At 39.7% G+C, this 22,811-nt stretch overlaps 1 protein-coding gene and 1 pseudogene across 1 annotated transcript; both read left to right on the forward strand.

Annotated features, from left to right (window-relative positions):
- Positions 1–522: 522 nt before the first annotated feature.
- On the forward strand, positions 523–22,159 carry adad1 (adenosine deaminase domain containing 1 (testis-specific)). Its single transcript, XM_085380686.1, has 13 exons — positions 523–559; positions 2,672–2,845; positions 3,006–3,146; positions 3,694–3,864; positions 4,157–4,234; positions 7,738–7,863; positions 9,064–9,187; positions 12,080–12,250; positions 15,137–15,212; positions 15,306–15,462; positions 16,714–16,948; positions 21,358–21,490; positions 21,721–22,159. Exons 2-13 carry the CDS (start codon positions 2,692–2,694, stop codon positions 21,832–21,834), a joined length of 1,680 nt encoding a protein of 559 aa, XP_085236812.1. The 5' UTR covers positions 523–559; positions 2,672–2,691; the 3' UTR covers positions 21,835–22,159.
- Positions 18,618–20,608, forward strand: LOC146676927 (U4/U6.U5 tri-snRNP-associated protein 1 pseudogene; annotated as a pseudogene).
- Positions 22,160–22,811: the final 652 nt, after the last annotated feature.

Below are 22,811 nucleotides of genomic sequence, written 5' to 3' on the forward strand. Positions count from 1 at the left end.
GTTGTTAGGTCACATCACCCATGGCACTAACCATGACCACTGATGATATGTCAGAGGGCTCAGTGAAACAGACAGGATTTCAGGATTTTACTAAGTCATACTTAGTGTTGTCAGGTGATGGGTTGGATGAGGCCCATAGGGAAGTGAGTTATTTCCCTATGGGTGAAAGGGAGGTGAAAGTTCCTGTTTCTAATGTCTGACCTTTGTCCACCTCATCTCCTGACAGCTCCAGGTTTGACTCCACCTTTCACAGTTTTACTGCTTCACCCCCTTCCCTCTGCTTCCTGAAATATGGACACTTGCTGTCCAGTACAAAGGGTACAAAAGTAAAATTATTTTCCAAATTAAATAAATAATGTGCCACTTTTTTACCTCAAACATCGATCTTAAGTTACAATGTGTATTAAACCTCCCAAAAACGTAGCACCTAAACTTACAGCTAACGTCATCATTCATTTTCCAAACAGCGTGTGTCACCTGATCAACCGTCAACGCCCACGTTCAAGCAAGAACGTTCACAAGTTGACGGCGACCACTACGTCCAAAGTTGTCAGCACAGGTAAAACGTGTTTGCCCCTTTTTGTAGTCACATTTACATATATAATTCAAAACTCAAAGCTTAATGTACACAGTATATCAGGTGGGTAAATGTAGCGGGCCTAGTGAGTTTTCTTGGCTAGGTTTGTTTTAAAGCGAAGATGTAAAGATTAGCGACTTTGTTCAGAACTCTGACCTAAAGCACGCTAGCTAGCTAGTTAAATCTCAAATGTTAAAGCGACAGTGACCCTCAAGTTAAGGGCCTTAACCGTTAAGCTATTTTCTTTTTGAACGTAAAGAATTTTCTGTATCTATTGTTAAAGATAAAGCGCTAAAATTATTTTCTAAAGAAAAAAAAATAATGTTAGCAATTAGCAAAATTGCATTTTAGCAGTTAGCCCACGCTTGGCCTATCTATAAATACTTGAGTTATATTTTGCAAGGAGAAAGAATGGAGCGATTTATTGAAATTTCCAATCCAACTTTATTTATAAAGCACTTTAAAATAGCCAGCACAGGACCAAAGTGCTGTGCAGTAAATAAGTTAAGAACAATAGATAAAACAAAAGAGCAAAAATTAAAACACATAATACATAATGTTAAAAAGCCCTATATTTTTTTTTAAAGTGAAATATGTGCAAACATATCTCTTTAGAGTGTTTAAGGCAACAAATAGTTTGTACCACCATTCTGAAAATCAGGACAGTCTGAACTGTATTTGGTAAGCTTTCTCATATATATATATATATATATATATATATATATATATATATATATATATATATATATATATATATATATGAAATTTTCGGTAGTCTAAAGAAATAGATCTCCAGGTTTCTTAAATGTCATTCATGTCATGTCAGTTCGCTGCCCTTTCTTGTGCTCTCCCACACTGCTTTAGTAATGTTGAAGCGTGGGTTCTGGGGAGGCCAATCCATGTCTCTGGGTGTTCTATTGTGTTTTTTTTTTTTTTTTTTTTTTTTCCTATCCAGGTATCATTTTGCTGTACTTGTAGTGTGTTTGGGATCATTGTCTTGCTGAAAAATATAGCCGTTGTGAATCAGATGCTTTGGTGATTGTGTATCCAAATCTAAAAAAACTGATCTGCATTCATAATTCTGATCATTTTGAAAAGATCACCAACATCACTGACTTAGATGCAGTCTCAAACCATGACAGAGCCTCCAACACGTTTTATCAGATCAATCACAATTTGAACCAAAAATTTTACATTTGAATTCATCACTTCATAAGATGTGTTTTGTGTTACTGACAGTTCCAGTCGGTATCAGGTTTTTGCTGGACTTTTTCCTCTCTTTTTTTGGGGGGGGACATGACTTTCAGATACTGTACATCTGCTGTAGTTCACTTTTGGCCTCCACTTGTGTACTTTGGGCATTTTTTTTTCTTCCCTAGAAGAAAGTACATTTCATGCCAAAAGATGTCAAGTTTGCCATTCCAAGTTTTCAGTTAATAGCTCTTTGAAAATCACCTTGTAGGTGTAAAACTATTGTATGTTTGTCAAACTGTTGTCAGCTCTTTGAAATTGTCCATAGTTTCAACCAAAACAAAAAGAAACAAACCGTGAGCTTTTGTAACAGGCTGCTGGTAGCAAAGTGCCTAAAGACTGGGAACTTTCTGCATTTAAAACCTTTAAAGCAGGTGTCTCAAACTCCAGTCCTCAAGGACCCGTGTCCTGAACACCACAACACACCTGAATAAAATTAGTAGGTCATTAGCAAGGGTATAGAACTTTACTTCATGCTTATCTGGCAACCTCAAACCCTACTCAAGTAAATTTAAGTAAATGTAAGTGTTTGGAAAAATGTACTTCTAAAAGTATTTTTATTCCACCATGTTCATTCACTCATGAGATGCTGTAACATGAATCAAGTGGCTGAATTACCACCTCAGCATGCAGTCAAGTTCTATAGAGTCTTGCTAGTGACCTACTAATTCTATTCAGGTGTGTTGCAACAGGGACACATGGAAAAGTTTCAGGACACCAGCCCTCGAGGACTGGAGATTGAGACCCCTGCTATAAGGGAACCCTTTAAACTTTATTTGTTCAGATAAATGTGGTTGATAAGACATGGCTTTAAGTCAAACAGTGCTGTTCTCTTCTTTTCAGAACTGGTGAAATTTGGCAGGATGTATCGAACTGGTGGATCATTTGGGGGTTCCAGAGGAACTTGTATTGAACAAATTCTCAAGAAGAATTTGCCAACGACATCAGGACCAACCCGATCACCATCTAACATGAATATAGGTTTTGATCAGCAAGTGAAAAGCACTTTTAAACCTGGTAGGTTTGAGAAGTTAATCTACTCCAGATACAGCTCCCACAGTGCTCCAGATAATCAATGTTTCAGCCCCTTTAAGTTGTGGTTTCTGTTGCAGGCCTCCAAATAGAATCTATATGGGTTTAAAATTTGAATCTGCTTTTTCGTGTTTTCCCTACTAAGGTCATGATGGAAGACCAAAAGTCTCTCCTAAAACACTGATTGCCAGATACAGGAATGGAGAGACAAATGCTATATCTTTGCTCCATCAGCTTGCCCAGACTTTGCAGTTCCATCTGGAAATGAAGGAGACAGTAGCCCCAGGTAAATCTTCCGAGCATGCTGGTGCCATTCAAATACAGATCTAAAATCTTTAACAACATCTATGAAGACGTCTTCACATAATCTATTCAGACAGCTTTACAATGCCACATGGCGTTGTTTATAATGATAGAATACATAGCTGTATTCTATCATTATATATTACTGTTTTTATCTTTGAGGTAAAAGCAGCAATGTTTTAAGGTCTTTCAAGTAAGAAGTGAACTTGGAAATACATTAGAATAATGCAGTTTATTTTTTTATTTATAATGCAATCACAAGATCAGGTCTATGCTAGATTTTTTTTCCTTTTGTTATTTACCCCTTTATACAAAGAAAGAGAAAAAAACTGTTGTTCAAGAAATTAAGGTATTGTGCCAGAGGCTAAGTCATTAGAGGCTGATGTCATTTCAGACTGGATACAAACTGAAGGATCTTCACAAATTGTGACTTCTTGTTATGCACAGTGGCTGACAGAGAAGATGTCAGCCAGATGTTGGGGTATGATTGTAGTAAAATTCATGACTTTTTCCTGTTTTTTCTTTATTAGCCAGTACAACAGGGCTTTATTTTGCCTTTTGCGCTGTGATCGATGGAGTACAGTACAAGACTGGTATAGGAGTAACAAAGAAGGAGGCTCGTCTGAATGCAGCGGAGCTTGCTTTTCAGGATCTCCAGCCCACCCTGGAGAGTCTGAAATCTGCACTTCCTGAAGCATCATGTTAGTATTTGATGAAAATAAAGTGTTTGTTCTGCAGACTCTGAGATGCACATGTTACTTTTTTACAGTATTTATGATGTTGGTTGTTGCGGTTGTTGTTAATATTGGATACACCATTTAACACAGCTTTTTGCTACATTTATTTATTTATTTTTATTGTACATTAAGTAAATGTAAGGCTGTAAATGTTCTTCGAGCCAGTCTTACCACCGATTTTTGACAATTAATTTGGCAACATTAAAAATGCACATTTAAACATTTTACATTTCATTCACTTCTTTGCCTGCTTTAGCCTTGGATGTCCCTGCACCTTTGCCAGTAAAAGAGGAGCCCGCCATTTCTGATAGCCATGCTCATAGAGCCATGCTCGGTAATTCTGGATTTTATATTCTTTGACTGACTTGTTACCTCTCTGTTTGCATATTTTGTAGTAAATGACACTAACAGTAATATTTTGAACACATCTGTATACGTAGCACACAGACCATATTTTATTGTTGCATAATTTGATTTGAGACCACTGACATTTTATTTTTTAAAAGTGCAATAACCTTTTTTTTGTCTTTGGCATTGCCATCACATTGGTCTGGCTAAGTGTTAAGGATGATTATGTTGGATAGAGTTAGGGATATACATTATGACTTAGGATAGGTATAGATATAGTCAGGGCAGTCGTCCGGCCAGCTGGGGCCTTTGTATGTAGAGTTTACATGTTCTCCCCATGCTTGGGTGTTCTCTCTGGGTGCCCTGATTCTTCCCACTGTCCAAAGACGTGTGTCTTAGTTTAACTGGCAATTCTTAATTGGCCTTAGGGTGTGATTGTGTTTGTGTATGGTTTTCTGCCTCTGTGTGAGCCCTGCAATAGACTGGCGAGCTGGATTGGGTGTACACTGCTGATGCATGCATGTCATTTATGCGATATCATTCCTGCCTTATAGATTTTGTCTGCTAAAATACAACAGCAATGTTTAATTTGAAGGTCAGAGACAAATTTAGTCATATGATTCATTTTACTTATCTAGTCATATCTTGGTTATTTAAATACTTTGTAATGAGAGCAGGTCCTTTTGAACAAGTCCTTGGTTTCAATTTGGGGGACAAACACACTGTCTACTTTCACAATTACTTCATGTTTCCCTTTTGATAACACTACTCACTACTGGAACGTCTGTCCCTGAACAATCCCTCAAGATCTGATTAGATAACCTCTACCTTATTTATCAACGAAGTAGGGAAATTACTTTGACAACAGCCATAAATGTAAACACAACATGTGACAAGATAGCTTAAATAAAATATCGTAGGTCAATAAAGAGAATGCAATATGACAAGACAAATAGCTGAGTGAGTTAAATATTATACAAAAGGAGTACATTTAAATTGAAAATAGAAGAAGAAGCTTAAGAAAGCTACAGGAAAAAGAAGAGGCTAATAGTCAGGCTAGCTCAGGGGCACACAACCATGAGCTAGCCTTGCATAAGATGAGATTGGATAAGCTGTACTTTTTAATTAACTACCAAAGTAGGGAAATTAGTGTGTCAAAGTAGTAAATACAACCAATGACAAAATATCATAGGTCAACAAAGAAAATACTAAATGAAAAGGCAAAATAGCTCAACAAGTCACAATGTACACACAAATTTGAGTACATTTAAATAAAAATGGAAAAGGTATCTTTAAAAGAGTTTTTATGAATACAAATCTGGATACAATAATGAACTTAAGTAAAAATCTAACAAATGAGTACAGGCGTTATTGAAGATTTCCTATGTCTGTCCTTGTTTTAGCTGAGCTGAAACAGATGTTAGTGAAAGTTCCTCTACATCTCCATAGGAGGCATCAAGTACTTATTCCCTCTGGGTTTTAAGCAGCTTACCAAGCTAGTCCATCTTATAGTTAGAGAACCTCTCACTGATATGATGATGGCTTGAAAATGCTGTGTTTGTATTCATTAAGCTGCTACAAGTTCAGGCTGCTGGTGGACCTCCTGTGATGCACTTTTTTTCTTTCTCTCATAGTTTGTGTTTTGTCCTGTTTATTATTTTTAGCCACTTTATGCTCTTTACTGAGCCGTGTCCTGTTAGAGGTCTCTTCCGGTTAAAAGGGAATTCTTTCTTCCCTTTGTTATCAAGTGGTTGCTCGGGCAGTATCTAACATTTTAGAGCTTACAGTGGGGCAAAAAAGTATTTAGTCAGCCACCGATTGTGCAAGTTCCCCCACTTAAAATGATGACAGAGGTCAGTAATTTGCACCACAGGTACACTTCAACTGTGAGAGACAGAATGTGAAAAAAAATCCATGAATTCACATGGTAGGATTTGTAAAGAATTTATTCGTAAATTAGGGTGGAAAATAAGTATTTGGTCACCTCAAACAAGGAAAATCTCTGGCTCTCACAGACCTGTAACGTCTTCTGTAAGAAGCTTTTCTGTCCCCCACTCGTTACCTGTATGAATGGCACCTTTTTGAACTCATCATCTGTATAAAAGACACCTGTCCACAGCCTCAGACTCCAAACTCCGCCATGGCCAAGACCAAAGAGCTTTCGAAGGACACCAGGAAAAGTATTGTAGCCCTGCACCAGACTGGGAAGAGTGAATCTACAATAGGCAAGCAGCTTGGTGTGAAAAATTCAACTGTGGGAGCAATCATCAGAAAATGGAAGACATACAAGACCACTGATAATCTCCCTCGATCTGGGGCTCCACGCAAGATCTCATCCCGTGGGGTCAAAATGATCATGAGAACGGTGAGCAAAGATCCCAGAACCACACGGGGGGACCTGGTGAATGACCTGCAGAGAGCTGGGACCAAAGTAACAAAGGTCACCATCAGTAACACACTACAACGGCAGGGAATCAAATCCCGCAGTGCCAGACGTGTTCCGCTGCTGAAGCCAGTGCATGTCCAGGCCCGTCTGAAGTTTGCCAGAGAGCACATGGATGATACATGATCATGTGGTCAGATGAAACCAAAGTAGAACTTTTTGGTATAAACTCAACTCGTCGTGTTTGGAGGAAGAAGAATACTGAGTTGCATCCCAAGAACACCATACCTACTGTGAAGCATGGGGGTGGAAACATCATGCTATGGGGCTGTTTTTCTGCCAAGGGGACAGGACGACTGATCCGTGTTAAGGACAGAATGAATGGGGCCATGTATCGTGAGATTTTGAGCCAAAACCTCCTTCCATCAGTGAGAACTTTGAAGATGAAACGAGGCTGGGTCTCCCAACATGACAATGATCCAAAACACACCGCCCGGGCAACAAAGGAGTGGCTCCGTAAGAAGCATTTGAAAGTCCTGGAGTGGCCTAGCCAGTCTCCAGACCTCAACCCCATAGAAAATCTGTGGCGGGAGTTGAAAGTCCGTGTTGCTCGGCGACAGCCCCAAAACATCACTGCTCTCGAGAAGATCTGCATGGAGGAATGGGCCAAAATACCAGCTACTGTGTGTGCAAACCTGGTAAAGACCTATAGTAAACGTTTGACCTCTGTTATTGCCAACAAAGGTTATGTTACAAAGTATTGAGTTGTATTTTTGTTATTGACCAAATACTTATTTTCCACCCTGATTTACGAATAAATTCTTTACAAATCCTACCATGTGGATTCATGGATTTTTTTTTTTTCACATTCTGTCTCTCACAGTTGAAGTGTACCTGTGGTGCAAATTACTGACCTCTGTCATCATTTTAGGTGGGGGAACTTGCACAATCGGTGGCTGACTAAATACTTTTTTGCCCCACTGTATATGTTAAAATGTGAAGAGCCTTGAGATGGCTGTTGTTTGCACTGACACGTGGAAAGACAATGAACTGACAAATGAATAAGTTGAAAACCTGTCGTTTTCTTTATCTCACCTGTTGTACAGAAAGGAAGCCATTTGTCAATCTGCGGATTCCACATGCTGTCAGGGATCAGCTCACGAAACTGATGAATAGTCACCCAGAGTTCTCCGGATGTGCAGTCACCACAGCAGCATTCATTCTTCAGACTTGTAAGTGAGACCTCAAAGTAAGAACGATAGATGGTAACCAGTCTGTTAGTGGAAAAAAGATTTTAGAATGCTTGATTTAAATCTTCATCTTGAATATACTGACAACAGTTTTGTTTTGTTTTTAATTCCTTGCAGTGTAAATTAGTCCTATAAGCAACTGCTGTTATCTAATTTCTAAGATTATTGTACAACATTACTTTTAGTATAGTGTAGTTTTAAGTGCTGGATTTTGCACAAAAACAATTCATTGAAATACAATAGCTTTGATTTACTGTATAGCGTACAAATGTTAGAGCCAAAGACACTTCCTGACATCGTCCTAGAGAAAAAAGAACTTGACAGGTTAGACAAAAACTGTATTGACTGAAGAATCTGTACAGGGATGGGAGATAAAGCATGTAGTTTATTGTACGGAAATGTTTTGTTTGTTTGTTTTTCTTTAGTGGGAAGACAAATATTGTTCATTTAACTTTTGAACAGCTGTCAGCTGGTAGCATTTATCAGGTACTGATAAATTCTTAATTATCTCAAGCTCCTCAGACCGAGGTCTTTAAGAGCACGGAAGTTATCAAAATCATCCAGCTTGGAATTTCTTCTTTAAGATGACAGAGTAAAAGCCAAAATATATTTTGAAAGAATTCCAGTGTGTAAAGTAAGCAAAGAGACATCTTCTGTCAGAGTCCTTTGGAAACAGGTACTATATGCAGATAAGATACACAGAAAATAACAGCTGTATGCGTGAAGAAAAAAAAATGCAGTGTTTGCTTCAATTAATGCTGCTGTCTTTACTCTCCCCACCAAACTGGAATTTTCAGCTGATTGGTATAGGTCTGGTCATGTCATGTTATGCCTTAGTGCTGTGTGACAGCCAATGACTGTTTTTATAACACAGCAGTAACCCAAAGCATACCTCAAAATCCAGCTGAACTTTAACAATCAATAGGAAAGGAAAAACCTGCTCAGTGAGCTGTTTTTGGCAGGCCTGGAGTACTTTTTTAAAAATTTAATTCCTTATTTAATGGTGAGTCGCACAAAATTCTCTCATGGATAAAAAACTGTAGCTATAGATAGAACAACAATACTTTTGTTAAGGAAACTGAAACAGACATGAGTTATATAAATGTTATAGAATGATATGTTGAGTGGCTATCAGGTAAATATGTTGTATTTACCTCTCCTCACACTTTTGTCTTTCTCTAGCCAATGGATATGAAGTGGTTGCTCTTGGGACTGGTAATTTTAATACAAAAGAGAGTATCTCATCGAACGGGAGGATTGTGCATGATTCACACGCAGTTGTCACAGCAAGAAGATCTCTTATGAGGTTTGTTGCAACCATGACCCATATTTTTTTATGTGTCATGTCACGTTATAGCAAATGGTTTTCTCCACTTTATACCATGATGGAAAAATGAAAGCAGTATTTTTTTTCCCATGCAAATTTGAAACCTGATTTTTAAAATACCCATTAGTTATATGTTGTAATGTTATATTATATGCATTGCAATGTAATAAAATATAATATAATCACTAATTACTTGTGATATTATGTCGTGGCTGAGTGATGTCAACAATATCAATATCATAATTTGTAACATTTTCTCAACAGTGGTAATCGATTGTTTTACTCCAATAAATATTTTGCACACTGTTTATCTAAATCTAATATTTTACAGCTATAGACTCTGGTTAAAAATATTTTTCATTTACCTTGTGGTTTTTGTAGATATAAATAGACCTCTAACGGTAATTGTTTGTCTAATGGAACATACTAAACCAAAGATGATTCATTCTAACCTCAGTACAACACAGCAGTTTAAGTGGATACATGTACACTTAACTCTCGTGTTCTTAAAATGTTGTAATGTATAAAGCACTTTGAGGGCTCAGAGTAGAAAAGCGCTATATAAGAACCAGTCCATTTACCATTTTCCTATTTATCAATGATGGTTATTTAGACACAGATGCAAGTCAATAATACCAGAGCTAATCTCTTAGCTCACTTCACTTGTCTTTACCACTTTTTTGCTGTTTAATAAAAAACTAACTTTATTAAAAAAAATAAAAAGCCCAAAAGTGTTTTACACTAGCTTATACTGTTCAACCAGCAAATCCAGAGTATACTTTTGGTCCCCAACTTACAATGTGCGTGTAGATTGTAGATGATGTTCGTTAATACATCCATCCATACATCAGTCTTCTTCTAATTAGCTGAAGCCAGGTCACGGGCTGCAGCCTAAGCAGAGAAGCCCAGACCTCCTCCTCCACACCCACCTCCTCATTCTTGTCTGGGGTAACACCAAGCATTCCTTGGAGCCAATTTAACTTCTTCAACTGGCTCCTTTTGATGTGGAGGAGTAGCGGCTCTACTCTGAGCCCCTCCTGGATGGCTGAACTCCTCTCTCTAAGGGAGAGGCCAGTCACCCTTCGGAGAACGCTAATTTCCATGTCCTGGTCGCTAGTTTTGGACATCCACCCCTACAGCGCCTCCTGCAAGTGGTGGGCCTACAGGAGGGGGGCCCATGTCCCTTTTTCAGGCTGCACCCGACCCGGCCCCATGGTCTAAGGCCCGGCCACCAGTCGCTCACCCTCTGGCACCCTCCCCAGATCTGTAACCCTGAGTGAACTCTTTCCTGGGTCTTCTCCTCCTGGGGTTTTTTGAATCACTCTTTGTCTAATCCCTCACCCAGGATTTGCCATGGGAGACCTGCTGATAGGTAAGATAACATAGCCCCTGGGATCCCTGGGACTTTGCTCCACCACGATAAAGTAGCGATTCATGGAAGGTCATTAACCCTTTAAAGCCGGTCGGAGTGGGCACGCTCTGTTTTGCGTAACTAGTTTTAAAGCACTATAGAACCGGAACCACGTAAGCTAGCACAATAATTTTTTTTGCATATGAAACCGGAGGAGTTGTACTTACATCTTATGCCATCAGCTTGTCCTAAGTCACGGTTTCCTTCCACATGCAGCTTTGCAAAAATTGCATAAAAAGCACTTGCAGCAACAAGCTCCAGAAACAGGCTTTGCCGATCCGATCAGCTGTTCATAACACTTCCTATGTTGGAATAGACGTCAGGGCGAACTATCACATGGCCGCCACTACTTGCCCGAAACCGGAAGTGACGTCATTTTCGTAGAAAATTTTATTTTTTACCTTCGGGGCCTTATAAGCCTATACTGGTGTTTTTATAAGTCATGTTTGACTTTATGCTTTTCTGAATAGTTTCTGTGATGCTTAGAACTCAAATTGCACTGCTGGAAATAGTTTATTTTGGTGCACATGCTGGGTTTTTTTTTTTTTGGTTTTTTTTTTTTGCAAATTTGCATTATAATATTTATTTTCGTTTTTCCTGCAGTATATAAAAAATCGGTGTATCTCAAAAATAAAACTATGAAGACACTCAAAATAAATTTCCTCTTGTTGGAAACTATTTTGTGCTTACAGTTTTGAGGGATAAATCTTAAATTTCTCTAACTAGAAATATATGTAAAAAGACACAAAAAAACAAAACAATTTTCGATTTTTTTGTAGTGTATTGCACTTTTTTGTAATTTATGTAGTTGCTATGGACTTAATGCATACATATTATTAAAATGTGGGCTATAATGGTTGTATTGATGTATAGCAATTGAAATGCTCCCAGAAATGGGACTGCAGCATGTAAAATATAACGATAAGCTCTGGCAGACTTGGTTCTATGGTAGGTCTTAAAGGGTTAATCATGTTCATTAATACAATCAAATATAATCATTCCCTTTTTTAAGGTTTCATTTGTGTGTCCTGACCTACTTTGGTATAGGCTGATTGCAAATGTTTTCAGTTAATGTTTTGTCCACTAAAATTCTAGCAGACTTTTAATTTGAAATCGTTATCATGTCTGAATATATAGAGATTAATGACTATCATGTATAAAGAGCTTATGTGCAAATGTGTCTGACAATGGCTGGCTTTATTTCCTGTTTAAATGTTAAGAGATCTCTGAAAGCAATGTTTTGAGGTCTGCGGGCAAACATGTTGCTTGTGTATTTCTTTGTCTTTTGGAGACCTTAAAGTAAGCTAACTGCAGCAAACCTCACATTATGCTCAAATGGGTCAGTATAGTAGCTTTAACTTCAAGATTTAGTGATATTGCAGATTTTCACTTTTAAAAAATGTTACTACATAGATCTATGGCCACTTTGCACAGAATAAGTAATATCTCCTTGTTGGCAGGTTCCTGTACCGGCACCTGCTGATGTTTTTCAGCAAAAATGCAAATCTCACTCAGAAGTCAATCTTCCAGCAAAGCAGCAGCAGCAGCTTCCTCAGCCTGAAGAGTGGTATAACTCTTCACCTCTATGTCAACCAACTGCCAAAGGGTGCTGCGCAGATCCCTTCCAAACTGTAAGTGCTTATCAGCTTAACCCCACAGAAGTTCATTTCCTTTAACGCCTCTTCTCTCTCGCTTTTGAAAACAGGTGAACAAAAATATGTTACCTACATTTTAGCAGATTTTTTTTGCTTCTTACCCATCTTTGTAGTAATGACTGAAACACATAGCATGAACCTGAAATGGTTTACACAGGCTCTGGCATAATAATGACCTTTTTAATATTGGCTTACTCATCTCACTCAGTTTAGCAGTTTACTCATACTCAGTTTAATATAGGAAAAATACCAATACATAATTAACACTGTGTCAGGTGCAGTGCTTTTCCAGCCAGAGGCTGCAGTTATGTCATATTTGACCTGGTCCTGATAATAGCAGTGATTTAATGGACTGAAAGAGGAACATATACGGCCCAAGTCTAATGGCTGTATGGAAATCTCATACTAAAAGATTTGTTATACTTAGGAGGCAGAGTTTAGTTTTGAAACGTGACTAAAAAAATAAAGTTTATTATATATAACATTATTTTGATGATGTAGATAAGAATCTGTTCACATGAACCATTTCTGAAAACTCACAGGCAAGAACTTATTTTCATAAATCTTAAATCAGAAGTGTCCAACTCCAGGCCTTAGGGACTGGTGTTCTGCGGATTTTAGATATTATGCTGGGTCAACACACCTGAATCAATGATTATTTCATTACCAGGCCCCTGGAGAACTTCAAGACATGTTGAGGAGGTAATTTAGCCATTTAAATCAGCTGTGTTGGATCAAGGACACATTTTAAAAACTCCAGGACACCCTCTCTTGAGGCCTAGAGTTGGACACCTCTGTCTTAAATGGTTATAGAGTAATAATACATTTTGATCAGTCCACAGGTGAAAATTATTTTAAGAGGTAAAAAAAAAAAAAAAAAACCCAATCACGTCACATCAATCAAGTTTTTGCTCTTGTCACCCCACATTTATTGCTTCTTGATGTATTACTATTTGTTTTTGTTTAATGTGGATGAATGGAGACAAATGTTAGTGGGTAGTGCGCTCGCTGTTAACATATCCCCACTGATTGTACTCCCCTACTATCCTATTGTGCTTTTTCATAAATGTATGTGGTTCTGGGTTGTTAAACTCCCCGAATACCAGAATCTTTATGCACATGCACCATCCCGGTAAACTGTCAGAAAACAAGACTTGGATCTATTTCTTCAACAGTGCTGAGCAGAAAATGCTAAAAAAAAAAAGGCATGAACTTTAATAGTTGACTGAGTGTTTCTAGTTAAAGCACATTAACATGTATCTGTATGAGGTTGGATGATGATCAAATCCCAGTTTTTTATCAATTTGTGCTATTGACAGTGCAGTTGGCAGCAGATTGATGCAGCAAAAGCAGTACAGCTCTGAGACATGTATGCTTAGCTCAAAGTCTAACACACATTTTCCACTAAAATACCTGAAACTCACTTCGTGTTACCACATTTGATTGAACCTCCCACATATTTATGCCTCTCCACCCACCAAAACGCAAAACAAAGATGAGCAAAGCAAATTTTGGGGGTGCTTTTCATTATGGTAACATGTCTGCTCACTTTCCTCACTCACTCTAATTCTTGCTTCTTAGTTTACACTGGCAAAATTATAAAAGAGAGAAATGTGAAGCTGACATACCTTGATATCATACCATATACTGATAAATCAGTTTTAAACAATCCAGTCTTTAAGTGATGACGTGATGAATCCTGCTTCCGTGCCCAAACTACTCCACGTTTAATAAGGCTTTTGTGTTTTTTACGTTTTCATGCTTTGTATCTTGTTCTTTTTGATCTCAACAAGCCCCTAAAAACAGTCACCGATCACTGTCGGCCTCTCTGTTTTTATTACCGCTAATCATTTTAAAGCTCACTTTTTAAAACCTTACGATGTAACTACAGACCAGCCCATGCAGCAGTATATTAATAACTAACCTTGTATTATGGATGGATTATCTCAGTTGTTCTCCCGACTGAAGTTCGGTCTGTTCGGTGTGGTCAGCATCCTGCCATGTGACTGCATTTGTCCCGAACCTTCAGCAACCATCACGTTAACTTTTATGGAGTGGAAAAAATTTGGCATTCATCCTTCAGCTTCACTGTTTATATTATGCTAACATAGCTGTGTCGCTAGCGATCACGTAGCACATCATTATATAACCCTACAAACGTCACTGCTGTCTACTTTCCTGTCTTCATTTATGTCGGAAATGATAGCAGAGCTGTACATCTTAATTTGATTCGGAAATCCCTCAGTGAGAACATGGTATATTATATTTAGATGGAATCTAGCAAGCTAACGTCCTGCTAACTTCTAACTCCGTTAAATTTCATAAATTTGGTTTTCATGGATGCCTGGATGTTAAATGTAATTGTTACACCTGGTAGAGCAGCAACGCTGATCATTTTATTACAGATGAAAGGATTTAGACAGTTTTTAACTCTGTGATGCCGCAGTGATCGTGTGACTTAGGGACCTGCAGCGAAGTTTGGGCCCACACAGGGCTAATGACGTCAGACTTAAAGACTGGATATTAGTTACTTGTGAGATAAACGGATGTCATTAAGTCACAAGAGAGGACACTAGGAAGCATAGGTTAGCATAACAAAAGGCACCCAAGATAATACCAGAGTGTGTGAGTGCAGCTTGCATTGGTTTTTGGAATGCGGCTGAAACGTGGTCCATGAAGAACCTGATGTCAGCTATCTGTGAGTGATGTTGGTTAAGAGTTAAATTAATTAGAACTTCAGTTTAAACAGTTCGGGTTATAGAAGTTTGAATAACATCTTGAAAGATATATCTCTAAATAATATCTCTAAAGATATTATTCAAGGTCAGAAATATTTTTCTCACCTTTCTGCTTAATTTGCAGGCGCCTGAACCCACTCTCCATGTCAGCATGGCAAGTTAACAACGAGATCAGCCTACACCTGTCTGTGGAGGGCAAGGTGTTGTTTAATTTCTTTTATCTGCTGAACACCTAAATGATTCACCTGTACCTGTGTTGATGCATAAGTATAAAGGTGTACTTTCTTTTAAAGGTGTTCTCGGTTTTCTCATCACTCCTTGATCAATCTAACTCCAAAGTTGTCAGCATGTCCACAACAGACAAGATCACTCAGTGGCAGGTCCTTGGATACCAGGGAGCCTTGCTTAGCCACTTTATCGAGCCCATCTATGTCCACAGCATCCTCATAGGCAAGTAATAAAATCAGTCATGCTCCTTAAGGGTAGTTGGGAATCACCCTGTATTTGTTACCTTTTCCAAAATATGAGGAGGTAGCAAATGAGAGACCCTGTTTTTTTTTGTTTTGTTTTTTCTTATTTTTATTTATTTATTTTTTATCATTATGCAAAAGTGCATCACCACCAAGTCCAAATACACCAGTAGAATCACTACTGCCGTTAATAGTGATATGAACACAGTTCTTGTGCTTTTGTCATTTCACAAAGTTTTTACAAAGCACTAGTCTCTCACACAGTCCCAATTTAAAATGGAATAGAGCAAGCATCTTAAAGATTCATTTCATTTCAGGGCTGGGAGGACTCTATTAGGGTGTACTTCACATCATAAAAAGATAGGACAAATTGTTTTTCCAAGACAGATCTTAGTGTAGTACCTGCTGTCATTTAAAAGTACAGTGGAACCCCGACTTACGAAATTAATTCGTTCCTGAGGGTCTTTCGTAAGTCGAAAATTTTCCTAAGTCGAAGCACCCATTGCGCGTTTTGAGATAGGCGATGCTGAACGATAGGCTAATTGCTAACTAGAACAACAATACGTCGTTCAAGTGGAACAGCGAAGCTCAAGTACAGAAGCCAAGGGGTTGTCACACGATTCAGAAGGCATTGTGGGCATTGTAGGCTCAGCCAATCAGAGCCAGCGGATTTCGTTACTCTGGCATTTTTCCGTAACACAGGCAGAAATATTGCCATTCAGTGCCTTCGTAGCTTGAATTTTTCGTGAAACCGGGTATTCGTAAGTCGGGGTTCCACTGTATGTGGCAAAGAAACAAACTGATGGCTCTACATTTCATACTCATACAATTCCTTCTGTAACTTTGTGTAACCCTACATAAGATCAATGTATGCACCTGCTTTTAGGCAGGTGAAAAACAGTTGACAAATTCCCCAAGTTGTCCTTTTGACAATGTATCACTATGTCACAGTAGTGTATCCTCAAGTTTCCAAGTTATTTTTACAAAGGTAAAGTAATAATTTTCTTCCTTCCTCTCCTTTTTCATAATCATAATGACTTTGACCACATTGATTCAGTCTGTAAGGGATGGGGAAACTCCAAAATGAGTTATACTCTATATTTGCAGCAAACAAAGTCAAACACCTTCACAATTGCAGATTGCAGCAAGATTAGTCATAAAAAAATGATACCACTAACTGAAGGAAACTACATATGATTCTGTGTCTTGTAACTTTAAATCAACCTTGCAGGTGACTCTGACTGTAGTGAAATTCGTGGCATGGAGATGTCTGTCAGCCAGCGTGTAGAGGGCATCACCTCCAAGCTGCCCATGTTCTATTGCATGATGAGGCCTCACATTAGCCTGGTGCCATCTGCGGCTTCCAGTCATGCAGGCGGTAACCAGCTGACCTACGGTATCAACTGGAGCGAGGGAGACAGCTCCCTGGAGGTTGTGGATGGTCTGGAGGGCAAGACCATAGAGGAGTAAGAATCACTGTATAGGAAGTTGGGAGAATTGAGGGGTTTTGGGGTTTGATACTTATTTTTATATGCTTTATTTTAGTTATACTTTTAAAATGAAGCATCTTAAAATAATACGCTACCAGTGAAAAGTTTGGACACACCTTCTCATTTAATGGTTTTTCTCTATTTATGCTACTTTCTAGATTGTAGATATAGACATCAAATATATAAAACAAGATATATGGAATTGTGTAGCAAAGAAAGAAATCATGAATAACTCTGAGTATATGTGATATTTTAGATTACTGAAAGTAGCCACCCTTTGCTTTGTTGACAGTGCTGCAAACCCTTGGCCTGTTAGTGAGCTTCATGATGTGGTCACCTGAAATAGTTTTCGCTTCAGAAGTTTTCCTTGCCAGGATTAATTTGTGTAATTTCTTGCCGTCTTAATGGGTTTGGGACCATCAGTTGTGTTGGGCAGAAGTCAGGTTGGTACAAAGTGAACAGCCCTATTTGATAACTGTTATAATTTCATATTATGGCAAGAACCAATCAGCTAAATACGCATTTGATTTACAGGTACAACATATTTATGACCACAATTTGAGCCCATACAATCCATCATTACTTTAAGAACTGAAGGTTAGTCAGTCTGGAAAATTGCAAAAACTTTGAATGTGTCCCCAAGTGCAGCTGCAAAAACCATCAAGTGCTATGATGAAACTAGCTAACATGAGGACTGTCCCAGGAAAGGAAGACCAAGAGTCACCTCTGCTGCTGTGGATAAATTCATCCGCGTCACCAGCCTCAGAAACCACAGCACCTCAGATGAGAGCCCAGATAAATGCCAGTAGCAGACACATCTCTACATCAACTGTTCAGAGGAGACTGCACGAATCAGGTCTTTGTAGTAAAAATGCTGCTAAGAAACCATTACTAAGAAAAAGTAATAACAGATATGTTTGGGCCAAGAAACGCATGGACCAGTGAAATCTGTGCTTTGGTCTGATGAGCCCAAATTTGAGATCTTTGGGTCCAACCGCTGTGTCTTTGTGCGACGCAGAAAAGGTGAACGGATGGTTTCCAAATGCATGGTTCCCACTGCGGAGCATGCTGGAACAGGTGTCAATGTGTGGGGGTGCTTTGCTAGTGACACTGTTGGGGATTTATTCAAAATTGAAGTCACACTAGTTGTACCATAATTTATTTTTCAACAGGAAAATGACTCCAAACACACCGCCAGGCTGTGTAAGAGCTATTTGACCAAGAAGGAGAGTGATGGAGTGCTGCACCAGATGGCCTGGCCTCCATAGTCACCTGACCTAAACTCAATCGAGATGGTTTGGCATCAGATGGACCACAGAGTGAAGGCAAAAATGCCCAACAAGTTCTTGTGACCTCTGGGAACTCCTTCAAGACTATTGAAAAGCCATTTTAGTTGACTACCTCATGAAGCTCATCAAGAGAATGCCAAGAGTGTGCAAAGCAGTAATCAAAGCAAAGGATGGCTATTTTGAAGAATCTAAAATATAAAACATGTTTTGAGTCTACATGTGTTTTGTGGACTTGGAGAAGGCATTCGACAGTGTCCCTCAGGTGGTCCTGTGGGGGGTGCTCCGGGAGTATGGGGTGTCATTGCTACGGGCCATTCAGTCCTTATACGACCATTACAAGAGCTTGTTCTGCATAGCCGGCAATAAGTTGGACTCATTCCTGGTGGGTGATGGGCTCCGCCAAGGCTGCCCTTTGTCAATAATTCTGTTCATAATTTTTATGGACAGAATTTCTAGGCGTAGCCAAGTGGCGGAAGGCTTTCACTTTGGTGGTCTCAGGATCTCATCTCTGCTTTTCACAGATGATGTGGTCCTGTTGGCTTCATCAGGTGATGGCCTCCAGTTCGCCTTGGAACGCTTCGCAGCCGAGTGTGAAGCAGTGGGAATGAGAATCACCACCTCCAAATCTGAGGCCACGGTCCTCAGCCGGAAAAAGGTGGAGTGCCCACTCCGGGTCAGGGACGAGACTGCCCCAAATGGAGGAGTTTAAGTACCTCGGGGTCTTGTTCACGAGTAATGGGAAAAGGGAGCGGGAGATCGACAGATGGATTGGTGCAGTGGCTGCATTGATGCGGCGCTATACCGGTCTGTTGTGGTGAAGAGAGAGCTGAGCGTAAAAGCAAAGCTCTCAATTTACCGGTCGATCTACGCCTCTACCCTCACCTATGGTCACGAGCTGTGGGTAGTGACCGAAAGAACAACATCGCGACTACAAGCGGCGGAAATGGGTTTCCTCCCAAGGATGGCTGGCCTCTCCCTTAGAGATAGGGTGAGAACCCAGTCCTTGGAAATGCCTGCACTTTCTATCACCTCGGAGTACTACACACCACAGGAAATGGTGGGCTTTAAAAAGACAAATCATAGAGTGAAGAAGACCTGGAAGAAGGAGAAGAAATCCATTGCAGATGACTTTCACCTCAATGACACCTGCAGCTCTGACTTTGGCTCCAGGACACGTGGCCGAGGCCTCAAACAGGAGAATGATGAAGACCAAGAAGTAAAGAAGGAGGAGAAGGTGGTGACGCATGAAATCCACCTGCTGTCTGGCGACATCAGGATGACAGAAATGGACATAAGCGACAATGAGGAATTTACCCCTCCTGAGCATGCTGTAATTGAGGAGGATGAGGCAGAGCAGGAACTGCAGAAGCAGAGGAAGCTGAAGCAAATGCAGCTCCTGAAAGACTCTGGGGAGAAAGTGGCAGAGCAGGTTAAGAACCTTGTTAAAAATGACAACGAAGACCATCCTGACAAGAGGAACAACTTTTTTATTTTTTTAATGCTACCTCAGAGTTTTGCAGAATCCTGGGTGATATCCCAACATGCGGACTGTCAGGCAACAGAGGACCAGGAAGACATTATGGACTTTGAACAGGAGGAGGAAAAAGATGATGCTGGAGGTTAAGACTCTTGATATGAGAATGTTGGATGGAGTTAACCTGGATCACGAGCAAAATCAACCAGATTTTGCCACAGCCTGTGCCACCATTTTGGACGAGGAGCCCATCGTCAACTCTGGCCTCGTTGCTGCACTGTTGCTGTGCAAAAATAAGGGTTTGTTGGACACTCAAGTGCAGAAAGTAGCACGTGTCAAAGCACCAAAGGGTGCCCTGCCCAATGGTGACTAGTGCATTGAGGACAAGATGGGCTTTGATGACAAGTACAGCCGCAGAGAAGAATACAGAGGTTTCATGCAAGACTTCAAGGAGGATGGCTGCAAGCCTGACGTCAAGATTGAGTACGTGGAGGAGTCTGGGCGGAAACTCACTCCAAAAGAAGCTTTTAGGCAGCTCTCCATCTATTCAACGGAAAGGGGTCTGGAAAAATGAAGACCGAGAGGAGGATGAAAAAGCTGGAGGTAGAGGCGTTGCTGAAGAAGATGAGCAGCAGCGATACCCCTCTGGGAACTGTGGCTTTACTGCAGGAGAGACAAAAATCCCAGAAAACACCATCTATTGTGCTTGGAAACAGTATGAATGCAAACACAATTACTAAATAAGCATGAGGGGAGAAGTGTATTATAATTGTGTATAATTAACGTAGAAACATTCATGTGCATAGATAAAATACACCACACATATACACATCTTTTAATTAATGTCTATGATTTAATGTCCTAGTTTTTTGAAGCTGCAATGTTGTGTTTTTAATTGTTCAATAAAATCAGTACAATTCAGAAGGGGAAAAAAAAGAGAGAGAGGGTGATTCGGCCATTTGGGAGGGGCTCAGAGTAAAGCCATTGCTCCGCCACATCGAAAGGAGCCAGTTGAGGTGGTTTGGGCATCTGACAAGGATGCCCCCTGGGCGAGGTTTTCTGGGCATGTCCCACCGGGAGGAGGCCCCAGGGCAGACCCAGGACACGCCGGAGAGATTATATCTCTCGGCTGGCCTGGGAACACTTTGGTGTTCCCCCAGATAAGCTGGAGGAGGTGGCTGGGGAGAGGGAGGTCTGGGCTTCTCTGCTTGGCCTGCTGCCCCTGAGACCCGGCCCCGGATAAGCAGAAGAAAATGGATGGATGGATGTTTTGAGTTATTTTATGCTTTTTTTGTTTTACATAATTCCATGTGTTCATATGTAGTTTTAATGCCTTCAGTGAGAATCTACAATGTAAATAGTCATGAAAATAAAGAAAAACCATTAAATGAGAATGTGTGTCCAAACCTTTGACTGGTGGTGTATACCCTAAATAATATACGAGAAATGACTAATTGAAAGATCAGATTATTGTAAGGTTTTTACTAGACCACTTGGAAATGTAATTAACATGTTACCAGATATATTGAGAACTATAGGCAGTATCCTTTTTTGACTCAACTCGGGCTGTATTAGAACATCATAACTAGAGTTTCAGACTCATTTATTTATTTGGTGTTTAGCTCTCCCTTTAAGAGTGGATCTGCCCTAGCAAGCCGTCTGTGCAAAGCAGCGATGATGCACCGCTTCAGGTTGGTGGCCAAAGAGGCTCAGAGGACGGACCTGCTGGCCACAAGTACCTACAGAGAAGCCAAGGTAAACTCAGCACCTTCTTCTGTGTAATCTGAAACTTTATTTTAGCAATGTAAACTGCTGTACACTGATCCAATAGAAAGCAAATGCTGTTAAACACGTTAAAATAACCACCACACAAGCTTATTGTATTTTCTGCTTTTTTAAATGACCGTTTCCTGACTTGCTGAGTTGTTGTTTTAAAAAGAACCCCAAGCTGTTATTCATACTATATATTTTTTGGGTCACTGAAGATGATGGCAAAGCCATACCAGGAAGCCAAGAATGTGCTGCGGGCGTACCTGTTGCAGAAGGGCTTTGGTTCCTGGCAAGACAAGGTTTTGGTTAGTGATAACTTCAGCATGTGAATAATGTTACAACATTAAAGAAGAATGTTGATCAATAATCAGTTGTGTTCAAAACGTTCAGCCTACTTTTCATTTGCACCACTTGCTGCATGTTGGTTTCAGAATTTGTTTTTTCAAAATACGTTTAAAGATTTGTAGAAAATAATTTGAAAGCACCCAACATAGAATATTGCACCACAACTGGTCTTTAGTTTTGCTTCTTTCAGTTAATACATGTACTGTATATTAAGTACATTCTTTCTTTATTAACATTTTCACTGGTTCATATACTGTATCTTTTGTGATGGAAATGGCCATAGAGCTTAGGACAGAAAAAAATAAAAGTATGTCAGCCAAAGCTCATATCTATTTTTTTTGCCACTTGTATTTTTTATGGTGAATTTTCTGTTGGAGTCAAATTGTTACTTACATTTGTAAGTCTTAGTTCAAGCAGCATGATCAAAGACATTCCTTTGTTTCTCACCCCCTCCCCAGACTGTTGAACGGTGGGGGAGGCTGTAGTGTTTTATTATGGGACATCCTATGTGAAGGTTCTCTTTTCTTGTTTAGTAAGCTTCCTGCTTTTAGGACCCTTTTGTCGGCAGGAGTTCACACAAACGCACTCACATGCATACAGACATGCACATTCTCACACATGCATACACACATACAGTGGGGCAAAAAAGTATTTAGTCAGCCACCGATTGTGCAAGTTCCCCCACTTAAAATGACAGAGGTCAGTAATTTGCACCAGAGGTACACTTCAACTGTGAGAGACAGAATGTGGAAAAAAAAATCCATGAATCCACATAGTAGGATTTGTAAAGAATTTATTCGTAAATCAGGGTGGAAAATAAGTATTTGGTCACCTCAAACAAGGAAAACCTCTGGCTCTCACAGACCTGTAACGTCTTCTGTAAGAAGCTTTTCTGTCCCCCACTCGTTACCTGTATGAATGGCACCTTTTTGAACTCATCATCTGTATAAAAGACACCTGT

The sequence above is a fragment of the Rhamphochromis longiceps genome, linkage group LG2 (assembly GCF_057381845.1).
Source record: "Rhamphochromis longiceps isolate RC_006_pf linkage group LG2, R_longiceps_female_GT1.1, whole genome shotgun sequence".
NCBI classification, from domain to species: domain Eukaryota; kingdom Metazoa; phylum Chordata; class Actinopteri; order Cichliformes; family Cichlidae; genus Rhamphochromis; species Rhamphochromis longiceps.